The sequence below is a fragment of the Nipponia nippon genome, unplaced genomic scaffold (assembly GCF_047370975.1).
Source record: "Nipponia nippon isolate SJK-2023a ecotype South Korea unplaced genomic scaffold, ASM4737097v1 scaffold_2, whole genome shotgun sequence".
Lineage (NCBI taxonomy): Eukaryota > Metazoa > Chordata > Aves > Pelecaniformes > Threskiornithidae > Nipponia > Nipponia nippon.
Window position 1 is genome coordinate 128,242,831 of NW_028262336.1, and position 15,555 is coordinate 128,258,385.

General features: G+C 37.3%; 1 protein-coding gene across 24 annotated transcripts in view; it reads right to left on the reverse strand.

The window, feature by feature from the left end:
- Positions 1 to 15,555, reverse strand: part of EMSY (EMSY transcriptional repressor, BRCA2 interacting) — a 63,787-nt gene that overhangs the window by 34,931 nt on the left and 13,301 nt on the right. For 21 of the 24 annotated variants that reach the window (XR_015705168.1, XR_015705167.1, XR_015705166.1 and 18 more), the window contains 6 exons: positions 13,854 to 13,953; positions 13,134 to 13,208; positions 10,706 to 10,881; positions 9,367 to 9,519; positions 5,657 to 5,916; positions 837 to 1,110 (listed from right to left, as the gene is read on the reverse strand). Coding sequence is in view for 21 of the 24 variants with exons in the window: in XM_087759335.1 (XP_087615461.1) it covers positions 837 to 1,110; positions 5,657 to 5,916; positions 9,367 to 9,519; positions 10,706 to 10,881; positions 13,134 to 13,208; positions 13,854 to 13,953 (1,038 nt within the window). In the remaining 3 variants the exon portion in view is untranslated. The remainder of the gene's footprint in view (positions 1 to 836; positions 1,111 to 5,656; positions 5,917 to 9,366; positions 9,520 to 10,705; positions 10,882 to 13,133; positions 13,209 to 13,853; positions 13,954 to 15,555) is intronic. The other 3 variants (XM_087759329.1, XM_087759341.1, XM_087759333.1) reach the window with 2 other exon arrangements.

The window sequence follows — 15,555 nt, forward strand, 5'->3', positions numbered from 1 at the left end:
GGCAAAATACCTCCTCAGCCTTCATTTGGTTGCCCAGATTTTTGTGGAATGAAACGAGAATGGAAAATATGGACCAGGAAAAATTGCCACGTGACACTGGTCATTGTCAGGCACAGTGTTTTTCCAGTGCTGCTCACTGAAGCCCTTTCATTCACCCACAGCTTCCCTTCCAAATGTTAGCTAGTGGCTGCAGAGCTGAATCAGTCAAGCTAGCGTACATAGTTGGAATTAGAAATCAGAAACCTAGGAATTTTAATTCAGGCTCACTCAGATTTTAATTTTTAAGGACTTGAAAACTGACATGCTGATAAAAAACACAGATAAAAAGGTGTAAACACTTCTCTGCCTTTCAGAATTGTCATCAAGATTAGTTACCACAAGAAATATTCTAAAGACTAGGCACGTCAAGCATAAGTTGTATTTATTTGATGTTAACTTTGCATGGTTTTGTAAATCAGGCTTTAAGAGAAGCAATCATCTTTAACTATTGGAAACATCCATTTTCCATGCATCAGAGTTCTTAAAGCCAGTCATTTTGAGGCTACAGTGTTTTAATGCTGCAAGTAAAATCTTCTCAAAATAAAAAAGCCATGCCACATCACCTTACCACAATCTCTTTAAAAAGAGGATCTGCACAGTAATTGTTGAAGTAAAGAGGGAAAGAGGTCAACAAGAACTTTTGTTGAGTATCTTGGATTAGTTTCATCAGTAGACTTCTTTCACATCTCCTGTGCTTTACTCATATGTAAACATAAAGTGCATCTCCCCTATGCTATTCTCAAAACAAAGTCCAATTCATCAGTGAAAGAGCTTTTATAAATATATTATTGCCATACCTTGTGCTACTGTTGACATAACCACTGACGGTGTTGATGATACTACAGCAGTCACAGCAATGGTATTTGCAGTACAGGAGGGAGTGGAACAGCTACTGCTGCTGCTGCTACTGACCAAAGAGGACTGAGAAGCCGTTATAACCACTGGTTGCTTTTGAGTAGTTGAGGCAATGACTGATGTTGGGACAAGTTTCGTAACTGCTGCATAGTTGTGGGACTTTGAAAGGATGTTGGGTACAAAAGTTGAGCTTGGAGAGGTGGTTACTATTATCACCTGAAAGAAGAAAAAGAACAACAAGAAATTCATTTGTTCTTTGCATTTATTTAAAAGCATAAAATTTCAGTAATGTATCTGTCTATGTGCATTTAGTTTTAGGGATACATGTTTAAGAGTGTCATATTCACATTTGCTGGCAACAAAAAAATTTCAATTAGTTTGAAGAAGCGGTGATAAACATTTCCTTAAAATCAGAAGGTTTGGGTTTTGGGGTTTTTTTGTTTGTTTTTTTTTGTTTTTTTTAGGAAATTACTATCTAATTAAAGCAGAATGATCTCATGTCTGAAGGCACACAGACAGGAATGAACTGCTTGGCTTCATTAAACTGGGCCAGGAAGCCTGAAGCCCATTTTAAATGGAACTGAAGGGATTTCAAGCACATTTTAAACACCCTTCTCCCAAACCTTGCACACACATCAAAAAATGGCAATGAGAGAATAGATGATTTTTTTTTTTCTCTTTAACGATTAACAAGCAGTTGCTGAGTCAGTAATGGGAAATATTTTTGATCCACAATCAGTATTTCATCAGTGAAAAACCTGGTTTAGGTTTAAAACAACTTCTGCTTTAATTAGTGCTCTCAATAACAAGAAATTCTCTCTCATCTGTCTGAAAACCATTTGTCTAAAGACAATAAACATTACCCCTAGCACGAGTTACAATTACAATGTCATGAATCTGATCTGACATAGAAAAAACACAGAATTCATTATAACATTGGAAGAGGTCTGTTCTTATGCAACTGACCTAGAAAACTAAGCATTTCTTAGGTATTGAATATTGGGACTGTTTATGTAAAGAGATTCCTTTTATTCTGCTTAATGTACCTCCTTGTACTTACAAACACACAGTTAAAATAGAAACACACAGCACAGAAATACAACATATTTTCAGTTCACCATGCAAGAATATTGAGAAATTGTTTTAATAATGCAATTGTCCCAACAAAAAATTCATTTATTAAAACTTTGAAAATTAAAACTTATTAATGATTTGACGTAACAAAAGCAGATAGAAAAAAGGTACAGGAGTAAAGAAAACCTGGGTCAGCTCAAACTGTAAGTCTTACACTACTACCCAAGGACTACTGAAACCTTGCCTGACAGAGAAAAGAAATAATATGATAATGGCACCAGAAATACACTTAAATGACAGATCAAGCAGTAAGAGATTAAAGGGTTTGTTTGTTGTTTTTTTTTTTTTTTTTTAATAGGGGGAAGAAAAAAAAAAAAAAAAAAAGAGATAACCACATGGATGGAATAAAAGCAGCAAATTTCACCACCACAGCTGCCTCTGCCTCTCCTTTCCCCCCCCCAGCGCTTAGATTTATGGTGCTCGTTACTTAGCTAAGCCTTTAATATCTTGATCTGAGGAAAACTAAAACCTTACTACCTCCACGAGCTGCAGCAGGTTGACCACAACTGACCAATGCCTGAAGGACAAGGTTTCCACATCTGCTGCTCCACCACATCATTGCATTCTCCAGGGAGAATGTTTTCTCTGCGTCATTCTTATTTTTGCCTTCTGCGTAACCTTGATTTAGTCAAAACACAACCTTCTGAATTGCTCTTAGGCTATGACCACACAAATGAGCTGAACATGACACAGCTTGATTCGGGTACAAGGCTTGCAGGTGAAAAGATCCTATGATGTGCCTCTGGAGTTTTATCCTGTTTCTTAAATAGTCAGTTAACACTAGAAATATTTCCCAAGTGTTTGAATTTTAGGGCCGGTTCCATTCCACCTACAATAACTAATTTAGGAATACAAAGGACAACTTGCCGTTAAAAAAGGCAGATTATTCACATTACACTTCTTACAGAATCCATAGCACAACAGGGCAAGTTCAGCGTCTCAACTAAGTAAGTACAGATACATAGGATGAATCTGGGCATCATCACAAGTCCTGAACACCGTTGTTCTTCATTCAAAGACGGAGCTAAAACCATCAATCCAAGATTATGACTTAATAGCACTTTATTTAATCATGCAAGGAAAAAAGCTTGTAAAGCATTATAGTTCAACAATGATTGCTGTCCTGTGACTAAGCAGGTTTGGGTGTCTCTATTCTGTTTCTTCTTTCAAAATTAACACAGCAGAACAAAGTTTAGTGATCTTCATGTATGAAGTATACCCAGAAAACAGAATTTTCTGGTAAAAATTTAAAAGTATTAAAGCTGAAATCACAACAGTTACATTTTTGAGATATTATTTTCTCACATATGTTGACATGATCAAAGTAACCTCATCGTGGGTACCAAAACTGCATCACATGTTTTACAGCAGAAAGACTGTCTGATAAAAAAAAAAAAAAAGGCAAGTTGATTTTTTTTGTTGTTCGTTTTAATTGTTAAGGTAAGAACTAATTCCTAACATACATTAAAATTAGTCCTGTCAGCTCTATTTTGAGAGACATCAAAACCTAGTCCCTGAAGACATAAATGCATTAACTGCCAGAAGCCTCACTAGCTAGATTCCTTCTGGGTCCTAGACAGAGGACTTCATTATAAGAGAATCCAGAAATTGGAGCTGTGACATTATTAGTTGTTACGACAAATCTTCCTCCAACCTACTAAAATGTCAAAACAATTCAGAAAGCTGGCATGCAGAAACGAAGACTTTCATTCATATCCAACAACCTCACTCATATCCAACAGCACTTGTTTAAAATAGTACATTTCCAAGTTGAGTGTAACAAGTCTGACATTTGATTTAAAACTACTAAAAGGGATTTCTCCCACCAAAATGATCCAGTTACATATTTTGGCATATCTTAAATCCAACAAAAGAGGGCAGTGTGGCAAGTTCAGATACAAATGCTACTATGGCTCCCTAATGAACCAAGCGATGATTTTCCTATCGCTGCAGATTAGTGAGAGTCAAATACTATGCAAAGCAAACCCTAAAATTTCCATGTCAGAACAAGCAGAGGCACAACTGCAGAAAAGACCCTACCAACAGTTCATTCTCTTCCTTTTGGAGATTTAATACACTCCATCTTTAACTACCATGATATATAACAGTCATACTTAATACAACACTGCAGACGTTTAAGGCAAAAAAATTCTTCCTGCACAAAAAATGAGCCTAACAAGAGCAACAGAACGGATAGGTTAAGCCCCGTCCTAGCTGTGGATTCGCTGCATTGAATGCAGGACATTTTATTTGATGGCTTATGCTCACTCACGAATTTCTATACATGTATTCAGAGATGAAATTTGATTAAGGACACTATTAAAGAACACTGAACCAAATGAAAGCATCAAAGAGCTCTGAAGTGGGAAAAGGCCAGAAAGCAAGTTCTTTATTGCACATTACTTCAGTTAATCTTCCTCGGTTTTAAAAGTTTCCAAAAATCGGGACATGGGAACTCTGCTAATCCAAATAAAGTCATAAAACAATTAAGATGACTAATAAAACAAATACCATGTGAAGGTTTGAGCTCAATAGTCAAACTGTCACAGTTGGAAAAAAATGCTTGTTAGCAGCCAGCCTACCATCAGTCTGTTGGTATGAAGGCCGAATTAATTCCACAGACCACCCCGCCCCAAGTCTGCCTTAATTAATAACCGTACCACGAATGAACTTGGTCTGAGCCATTAATCTTTTTTTAAGTCTTAACAACAAAAAAGTAGACACATCTGAAATGCTTCCTAAAGCATGGGAAAACAGTCATGCCATAGATGAGGCATGTAAAAAATCTGAGTCCAATACAAAATTTCAACACAGAAAACCTTTTCCACACGCTGCATTCTGGTGAAAGCTGGGCACACTCAGCTGAAATACCGCAACTGATTTTGAGCACTATAACACTGTTAATGTAGAATGACAAATGGCACGCTAGTACTGAAAGGAAAATAAAGCCCCCCAGTCTTTGATCAGCTCCAAGAATAAGCTTTATAGACCCCAAAAAACTAGTCTCTAGACAAAAGGCTTGGCAAGGGAAAGCCCATGCCACCTCTCCTGGAATTCTACTACTGCAAAGAATAATTATAAATAAGGAAAATAGAAATAAGAAAGATTACCTTTGACCAATAGTTGTTACCATCTGAAGGCTGTTCAGTGGCCTATGTGATCCAGTTCTCAGTGGACTAGTGTCCATATCACAAAACCCAACACCACAAAGGGTACTAACTGGCAACCTTGTTGGCAGTCTCACCAGAGAGGCCAAGAATTGAATGAGCATGGAGACTGAATCCCCTCTCATCCCTAGAAGTGGTCCCTTCAGGTCAGGGTTGAGGCACATTGGTGGGGCAGTCTGGGGGAAGCTTGCACTCCCGCTGCCTGTGCTGTACCTGTTCTGTGGATAAAAAGAGGGCTTCAGTCTCCACGGCTGTCAATCCAGGTCCTTTCACACACAGGTGAACTAAATTCATACAAGAGTTTGGTTTTCTCTTTGTTCTTTTTAAAGAGGGATTACCTTATCCCAAGTGCAATCCTTAAAAAACAGCCAGACAGTTCATAGAAAGGAAGAGTCAAACATCACATCTTATTCATTGATAAAACCAGAATAAAGTAACATTTGGCAGCTTCCCCCACATACCTTCTGTGTTGTCGTGTTTGTTGTCTGTGTTGAGGGCTTAGTGAAGGTTATTTTCACAGGCGACATGTGTGGTGGTAAGGAGTTGGCAATGCTCTGCATTATGTTACTCATCTTGGGGCTGCCACTTACAGGCACTGTGATAGTTTTAGTGACAGGAGTCACTGCCTTCGGGACTTCTTTCAGGAGAACAGGGGAAGAACTAGAAGAATTCGTTCGCCGTCTTTTGCGGGGCTTTTCATCATCATCTGAGCAGCTGACACCTGGAAAAGAAGTACTTTTTCTAAATTATATTTTCCCCATTTGCAGCTCTCAATGCTTTCTAAAACACTTCAAATTTGCTGAGTCTTACACCCACTTTCAAATAAGAGAAAAAGAAATAAAGGATAAATTATTTCTTACAGTCACAACTAACCTGTATCACACCACAGATGGTCTTAGTCCTGGATACAGACCACACTGAAAGTGCCATAGAGCAAAGAAACAAACCCCAAAAAACCCAAGCTACTCAGTTACTGGGTTACTTCATTCAGTTTAAGAGATTAAAAGAACATAAAGAGTCAGTACAGGGATTACATTCTGTCTCCAGAAGTTTGACTAACGAGACTACGCACACAAGGGGTTTGGGATAACGCCATGCACATTGCAGTTTAAAACTTTACACTACACTGTTGTTGTTGTTGCTGGTTTTGGTTACAGCAACTGGACTACTGAAGTTTATCCTCCTGTTATCTTCTCCCATTTCAACCTTTGTACCTAACTTTCATGCCACGCTTACCATTACAGTACCCTTCTCCCTTTCACCACAACACAGCATCTTGAGATCCTTTGGGGTTTTTTTGACATACTTTAACTATGGAGGTCAAACCTCACTTTATCAGCTTCTGCCTTGTTTGGTACAGTTTGTGCAACAGATAAAACGGCACCTAACACGCAATCATGAAAACCAAAAGAAGTTCAGCCTCAAAGGAGTTCATTCTTCCTCACAATCATCTGCTGCGCACATAAAAAAAAATCTGCTGCAATATTCAAGCTGAGCAAAGGATAACAGCGTGATCAATGGATCTTAAATCCATATGAAATTTTCCAAAGTAGACAATAGGTTCATAAATTGGTATACATTACAGAAAGACACAGTTTAATAACCTTGAAAATCTCTTACACCTACTGGGTAGCACTTATTTTTATCAAATTAGCCAGCATTAAACAATGTTAAAAAACAGAGATAAGCCGAAAAGACACAAACCCCCTATACCGAACATGACTGAAGATTGGTCTGTATGCCTGGGGCTTAAAGACAAAAAAATGCTGTCACGGCAAAAAGCAGTCTTGCTGGTAACCCAAGGAAACCTGGTTGGCAGTCAGTCTCTAATTAGGGTCAAGATCTAATCACAGTCAATCTCTAATTAAAATAACTAAATATTCTGGCATTCGAAAATTGAAGATGCAGGAATTAACATGGACAAGAAAGTGCTCAGCAGCACAGCAAGTGATTTCTGAAAAGTGGGATTCTCTCCTGGTACGAGTACCAGCTCATTTGCAGGTACACTTCAGAAGGCTGACAGTTGTATCCACACAAAGATGGGAAACTGAACCGGAGAAGAGAAGCAAAGGCTCTATTTTAGGTTTGCTTTGAACTCCAAAAAACAGTTTTAGCTGGCTGTAGCAGTACAGATGAAGCGTGGATCTACCAGTCCGGATTTCAAAGCTCTAATCAACAATTTACTTTATGGCCCTGAACAAGCCTAGTGGTGATCTCCATCTATAAAGCAGAGATTTGGTTACAGGACTTTAACGTCTATCATGAATAGGCTTTTAAGTGTTACTGTGAGTGCACTACGCAAACTTATAACTGTGAGGTCACTAATCATGTTGAAAATGTGCAGGAATTTCAGAATCTCAGAATCCATTTGAATCAAAAATCCACATGCAGCTAGGATGTTAGGACACGGCTGTTATTTTGGTGGGTCACCAAGAAATACTGAAGAGAAAGCTATTTGTTTGTAGTCCTCATCCACAAAAAAAAAAAAAACCCAACAAAAAAACAACAAACCAACACAGAAGTAAGCAAGTAACTAGCAGAACATTATTTTATGTTAAGTACAGCTCATTTCATCTCCTGTTTTCACTGCTGGGTTTCTCCAAGAACGTTATCCCTATAATCTCATGTTAGAAATTGCATTTGCACAAAGTTTTCCACAAGCATTTAGCTGAAAGGTAATACAGCTCGACTATAATTCATACTTGACAAGCAAGGAAGCAGAGGCACAGAGGGGTTAATGGCTCAATCAGACTGTGACTTGGATGAGGTCACACAACAGATCAGTGGTGCAGTCAGAACTATAACTCAGGCCTCCTGAGCTTGCTCTTAAGCAGGTTTGTTAGAGCTAACGTGAATGATATAACACATTCTGAAAGACACGCGATTCCTTAACAACAACAAAAAAAAAGAACAAAATGAAGCATGCGAAGTGGAGAAAAAATGAAATCTAGGGGTGGATGGAATAAAAACGAGAACCTTTTATCCCTCTATTGTGTGTCTAGACTGGTTTTATACTCATTACCATGTAATAATTCAACAGAGGTCCAAATTAAATTTTTAAGAGGTTAAGAACATTTTGCCCTGAATCTTTAAACTAAAGCTGAGTGATTAGTGCATTAAATCAGAAAAATGAAAAAATTTAAAACTTAATGTAATGGGTTCCGTGGGCTGATATAGCCATTAAAGATGGTGGCTTGCAGGTAACATTATATTTATGTACAACATGAAATTTCTGACTAGCTAGAAGTTTATACAAACATGCACATATAGCATAAAGATTAAAATAATTTTTAAAATATTAAAGGTATCCACAGCAAGCATAAAAATAGCACTTATCAACTTCACTATTAATCTTTATTTGTCACCTGCATTTTGATAGACACCAAATAAGAACAGAAGGAAACATTTTTAATTATTAGTTAAATAAAGCTACCTTTGATGAGCTGGGCATAAGTATGAGGATGTATTCTGCTTTTAGAATGAGTGACTTATTAGCCAAAGAAAGAAGGGGTGGGGTGACAAGAAAAAAGACTGTTTCTAGACATTATGCCCTGGATTTTCAAATTTAAATACATAAGGGTCGGTATCTGGTGGGATTTCATATGAAGTTTTCACAGTTGCCCAGGAATGCAAGCCTCACTAAGATTCCCTTCCAAGTAAGTCACAAAATGGTCAGACATAGTTAATGTAAGCATATAAATGCTTGCCAAACTACTGTATTCTAAAAAAGCCTAGGTCAACTCTGAAAGCGGAAAGGAGGGACCTTTTCTAACTCAAAGAAGTGACTACTATGCATTATTTAAGCAGAAGGAAGAGGGAAGTCCTCTGCAGAGAAGCAACCAGCAGAGCCACCTCAAAGACAAGTTCTGAACAAGCTGGATTAGAAATCCACTGATATACAGCAATTCCTATATTTTATTTTCAGAATACTTTTCACTCTTGTTGTCCTTGCCATTACTGCTCCCTGCAGCATTTTTCAGTGAGTGGATTTATCCTGAACACAATTTCTCTGAAAAAGGGAAGCAATAAATTCATTCTTTAGACTAAACGAAGGCATAAAGGCATTGCATGACTTGCCCAAGGTCAGAGCGTTTAACTCAGTCCATGCTTCAGCCACAAGACTGTCCCTCCTTTCTTTCCCTTTTGTTAATCAGTTGCTAGTATCACTTACTTTTGACGTAAACAGTACTTCCACTTGGCAAGACGACTACATTGGAGGCTGGACTGGCAGGTCTGGGGGACTTCACTGTTGCTACACTGCCACTTGGAACAGGGGTAGATGTTGGGGTTGAAGTGGTACTTGTGTAGGAATAGCAAACCACCACTGAAGAGGAGAAAAGACACCTTCCATATAACTGAAGTGCAGAATCCCATTATTCTATCACTATTTTAACAACCGAAATGGAAGCCAAAGGCTTATTGGGTCATTATCCACATCTTTGCCTCTGCAAACCTGTTACTGTTGAATATTCCCCAGTTTGACCTAAGCATGGCCATGGAATTAATGGCCTTCGAAGACACCATAGAAATCTAACCTCCCCTCCTCCCATCCCCAGAAATCTGTGCTGCCGATTCTAGATTTTTTAATTCGTATTAACCTGATGTTTTACTTTACAATTTGTTATTTTTCATTTTAGCATTAATTCAGTATTTTGATCTTTTTGCTTTTCTGTAAATGACCATATCTAGACTGGTAACGGACAGAAAATAGCTAGTGCCTCTCCTCAATGCTACATCAGTTGAAGAAACCAGAAATATTCCTTCAGTAATGAACAACTCATTTTGCTAATCGGCTTTTTTAAACTGTTGCTTAGAAGTAATAGTACAATGATCCAGTATTTCTCACAAAACCAGAATGAAACAGTCTATTTCAAGAAGTGTTACACATTCTCTAGCTTATATAGTTTATAATTTATATAGTATATATAGTTATAATTTGAGCCTATTCAGCCAAGTTAGATGGAATGTGTACTAGCATTATTTAAAAGGCATAGGGAAAGCAGAAAGCAATCTTTTAACTTGTTACCTTGGTATGTTTAGTCTGAAGTTAAAAAAAAACCCAACAAAAAAAACCCACAAAAAGAAAACCAACAAAATTTTTTTGACTTTCACCAAAACCTACTTGCATTCTTACACTAAAATGTTCTGAAACATCTTTCATCACTTACAGAACTTTACAAAATCTTAAGCCATCGGTCCAAGTTTTTATAGTTTACAGAACTTAACAAGTTAATCAGTGTATTTCCCCCTCATTTCCTGGCAATTCATTTTTTTTTTTAATTTCAGTTGCTAGCGTGCTCACTAACACAAAGCTGTCAGATTTACGCTGCAGATGCTGCAAAGGCATCTTTAAAAAAAAGATTTTTTTCATATTTCTATGAATACTGTGCAATAAGAATGATCCAGATTTTTTTTTAATATCTAACACTTAAAATCTAAGTTAACAATTTATACTGCAACATTATTTTTATATTCCCATAGACTTCAGTAGAATCCCAGCTTTCTCTCACCTTCTTTGTTTCCAGTTTCTGCAGGAACTGGAAGAGATGCGTTGTGCTGAACAGCTGCATTGGCAACAGCATTAGCGGTAACAGTAAAAGCTGTTTGTGGAACCAGCCGTGGCATCAGCGGCACCAGTCGACGACCTTCTATAGACCATTCGGAAGAGCTATTTGGTCCAGACATACTAAACAGAAATGCACATTCTGTAAGTATTCTGCTGAGTTTGCAAAATGCTCAGTACTCTTATTTAAGTGCCTTTTTTCAACAGTGAAAGTCTAAAAGGCAATTTCTAAAGACATACTAGAGCAATAATCTTCAACTTTCTTCATTTCGTGAAAGCCCTTACATTTTTCCCACCTGATGTAGAAATCCTCCCATAGAAAATTTAAGCGTTGCCGCTTCTTTTACTGTTTTGTTTTACAGAGCCCTTAAAGGGCCAGAGGTCTGTGGGTAGCACATTCAAAACCCCCATATTAGATTAGCTACTGTTCAGGTAGAGTTGGTACACTCTCTAGTTCTGGATGACAAAAATACCTAGACATCCAATAGACTTCATAAGACTACTGAAATTGATTATGTTACAGGGAAAAACTCTTGGCTTCTAACGCAAATCTTGTTTTACCTGAAGAGGCAAGTTTCTCACACTTAAAGGAGTCCCAAACAAGATAACAGAACATTAAATGATTTAAATACACCCCATGCATCTTCCTCAACAGAAACCAGTCTGCTGCTCTCATTTTCTCTTAACCTTAGTACTTAAACACAAACTAGAACAGTTCCAAAAAATGTTGTTCTTATCTAGATGGAGAACTGTTTCTGTTTATGACTGTTTTACATAAGTCATTTGTCAAATCAGCAAAACTAAAATGGCAAATTATTTTTCAATGCTGTTACGTTCTTAAGCAAATCAACCCATTTAATGTATTAATATATTCTGAAAAACAACTTCTCACGTGAACTATTACAAGCAAGTTGCAGCAAAAGGTACCACAAATTAGTTAGTAAAATGCAGAGGATCTGCTCTGTCGTTAAATCCTGATACGCTTCAGCGTTCTTCTTACATATTCATACAGTATAAGCAGAGCTACATCAGCTGAGGTAAAAAGACATTTTTGAAATCAAAAATAAGACTACAAATGTTGCATATAGCAAAGCTAGCAAAGTCAGCTTTCCTAATGAGTTAGAGAATTATTTAAGTCAAATACTATATTACCAACCATCACTTGCAAAGAATTATCACAGGAAAAATAAAGAGATGCAGCACTTCACAATTGCACCTTGTCTGGATTATAATATCTCATCCGTTTGAAGTTCAACATCTCAGGACAAACTTTGTGCTTGTTCTGTGAAGTGCTAGAAAGAGAGCTACTACTTAAAAAGGAAACTTGATTCAAGAAAAGAATCCTGATTTGACAATTAAATGCTTATTTTTCTTTTTTTTTCCCTCCCCTTTCTTTAAAGAAGTGTAAGGAACTTGGTGGCTTTTGTTTTGTAAACAGCCTATTTCTAACCCTGTAAACTTGAACATTAAAACACTAAAATGTTAAATGTCCTTCTGCAGCACTAAAACAGCATGCCGATTTTGGCGAGTCTCGGATCAGAAATTGCTAACTCCACATGGCCTGCTATTTGTATCATTTCATTTTTTTCCTCCCCGTAACACCTAAGCTACAGGAGTCAAACTTAAAAATCAATGCTTATAACACAGAAAAATAAAGAAAAATACAGACACTTACAATCCAGCTCTTAACAGTAAGACTGTTAGGTAACTATCAAAAATACGTAAGCACTTGCCCTCTTGCTCCTCTCCACCTCTCAAAATCATGTGCAGCTTGCGAAAGCAAACGCAAGGAGGAACCAGCCCAGTTGATGCCAGCACAGCAGCTGCATCAAGCAGAGAACAGTGGACACTGATGTCATCCGTTAGCTTGCTGCAGTTTTTTTTACTCTGACCATTTTGTTCCCCTCTGTGCTGATACACTGTTTTCCACCAATCTCTGCCACCTCTTTCCCTCCCGTTGGCTTTCCACATAGTTAAGTCCCTCTCAATACAACCATTCCAGATTTAGATAAAATTAAAGTTAAAACAAAAAATAATACAGCAAACACTTATCCTGGTTATGATACCCCTATTTTCTCTACTCTCTGTTTCTTCTGGTCTATCTTACAGAAAGCTCTTCATGACAAAAGACTGTTTCTTATATTGTACTTGTACAGTGAATGGGATGCCTTCAGATCCAGAATGCGAGAGTACTAAATAACTGCTTCTAGTTCCCTGATGTAAATCTGATACAGTAATTCCTTCATCCATACACTGTTTTAACGACTGTTCTTTAGAACACCATCAGTCTTCAAAGTTCTATCATTCAGTTAAGGCAAAACAGATTTTCCAAATGGTACCTGTGGAAATCACGCAGAAAATTACCTATAACTTACTTGTGTGCAATAGTCGTTAGTCGTTCATCATTTACTGCTCTCCGAACTTCAGCACGATGTCGCTCCGTTGAAATACTATTAAAGAAAATAGCAATATATTTTAGTCAGATGGAGACATGAACATTTATCTAAAACTTCTAGCTAAAATGAAACTTATGAATAATCCGCTCAAGAGACAAAAGGGAACAGGCATTTACATTTAAGAGATTGTCACTTAACGTTTTCTATCACAGTGAGAAAGAACGAATGTATTATTGTTCAAAAATATTACTGAAGAATAAAAAGAACATTACTGTTCACAGGGTACCCCTGCAAAACAGCTAGAATCCAACCCCCTAATGAGAGCAATAAATTTAAAACACACAGTAGAAAAATTTGCACAGAACATGCAGCGTTCTTTCTTGAGGCAACTTTGGCTCAAAGACCTTGAAGTCCTACCTTGACGAAAACTCCAAGCTAGCGTACACTCCTGAGTTAGCTGCAAGGGTTCTAACACTCGTTATCTCCTAAAACACCAGAACAGTAAAGCTCCAACCACAGAAGCACAGTTGTTTTCCTTACTAAAAAAAACTCCAAGCAGGATAGGAATCAAACCTCCACAAGATGGAGAATCACTTCTCTAATTTAAGATTTGCTTTGTGATACTGGTGATAGAAAAAGCACGCGATACCTTAAAAGAAAACAGGTCATCAGTTCTTATTTTAAAAAGGTCAGGGTTACCTAAGCACTTTAGAGAGTTCTCCAAGAAGATCCTTCTTCTCTTTCGTAAGGTCTCCCTGTGCACGTAAGGCACTGATGACACCTGCATATGCCTCCAGTTCTGAAGAATTAGAGCAAACAGTATTTCTATTTAATGCTCACAGCAAAGGAAAAAAAAAAAAGTTATTTCCAGTATTACTGACAGTATTCTATTAATTTTCAAAATCATTAAAAGGAACATGCCTTTCAATTATTTAGTGTTTTTCAAAAGAGATTGATGATGTAGAACTCTCTCAGTCAATTACTCTGCAGCACACAGCTTTTCTATGAAACAATTGTACCACCATGGAGAATTATCTAGTTTATAAACCCAACTGAATATTTCAAGCTTTCTCTGAGCTGATAGTTCAGCCAGAAAGCTTGAAGAAACAGTCCCCAAATTTGGAGAGTAGCTCAGAATTCTCTAGAAATGGGAGAAGAAAAATCTTTAAAACATACCATTATTAAAAGTTCCATGGAAAAGCTTGGCTTGAAAAAGAAATACACTATCAAAAGAGCAACTGATTTTTTCCTAATGCTTTTCCTTAATTCATAGAATCATAGAGTCACAGAATCGTCAAGGTTGGAAAAGACCCTTAAGATCATCGAGTCCAACGGTTAACCTATCACTGCCAAGTCCATTTAGCACAGAGTCATTTAGCACATTTAGTCCAATTAGCACAGAGAACATCAGCTCTGGTTTGTTAAATACGATCATCGTAATCTTTTATGCCCATTTACTTGATAGGTACAACTGCTTGAATCTGAAAAGAACGTAACGCACTGAATTAAACCTGCTCAACACAAAAGAAACAATCCAGCTGTTCTTAAATGTAGGGCCATCACAAAGATTAACTCACAAAAACACAACTCCAATTTAACATAAATTTATAATTCCAGGTGACCTACGTAAATGTCATGCCACCAGTGTTTTTAAAAAATAGAATAGTTAAAGGCTACTGAAGCTTCTGAATTTTGTCCTTCTAAGCAGGGTGAAAATACACCTAACGCAAATAATGGAGTCTGCTAATTTGCCAAAGAATGACTTGCTATTCTAAGCTTAGCACAGTTTAAGGCAACTGAAAACTTCAGGTTACTGAAACTCTTGCTTTAAACCAGAAATACCAATTCTTTCCATATTTACGTAGGTGCCTTTCAGCAGCCAACCAAACCAACCCCACAACAGATCCCAGTTAACCAAAAGCAAGAATAAAAGGGGCAGGCCAAAACCTAACACCTCTCAAGTTTGCTGCAAAAGAAAGACTGATGCTATTCTGAAAAGCTTTCAGATTAGGATTCCAAAGAGCTAATTTACAAATCAAATCAAGGAATTGTGCTGAAAAGAAGTCCTGCTCTCCTGTCCTGATTAAGCAGACAAAACACAAAGCAGAGTTGCTTTGCTTAACTATGCAGCCTGCACAGGGATGCTGAGTGACCTACAGAAGCATTTACAGCTTCAGTTATAAAACATTTGCTAATTAATGCAATGGTTATTACTAATATCAACATTTATTTAGACAACCATGTTACAATATTTAAGATACTAATTATTTTCCTCTGTTAACAACATAAAGTAATTCTCACATACAACCGTATAATTATTCAGCAAGGATAATTTTTTTTCCCCTTTCTGCATTTTTAATAGAGATCGTCTACACTGGAGCTTTTAAAAGGCACATTCTAG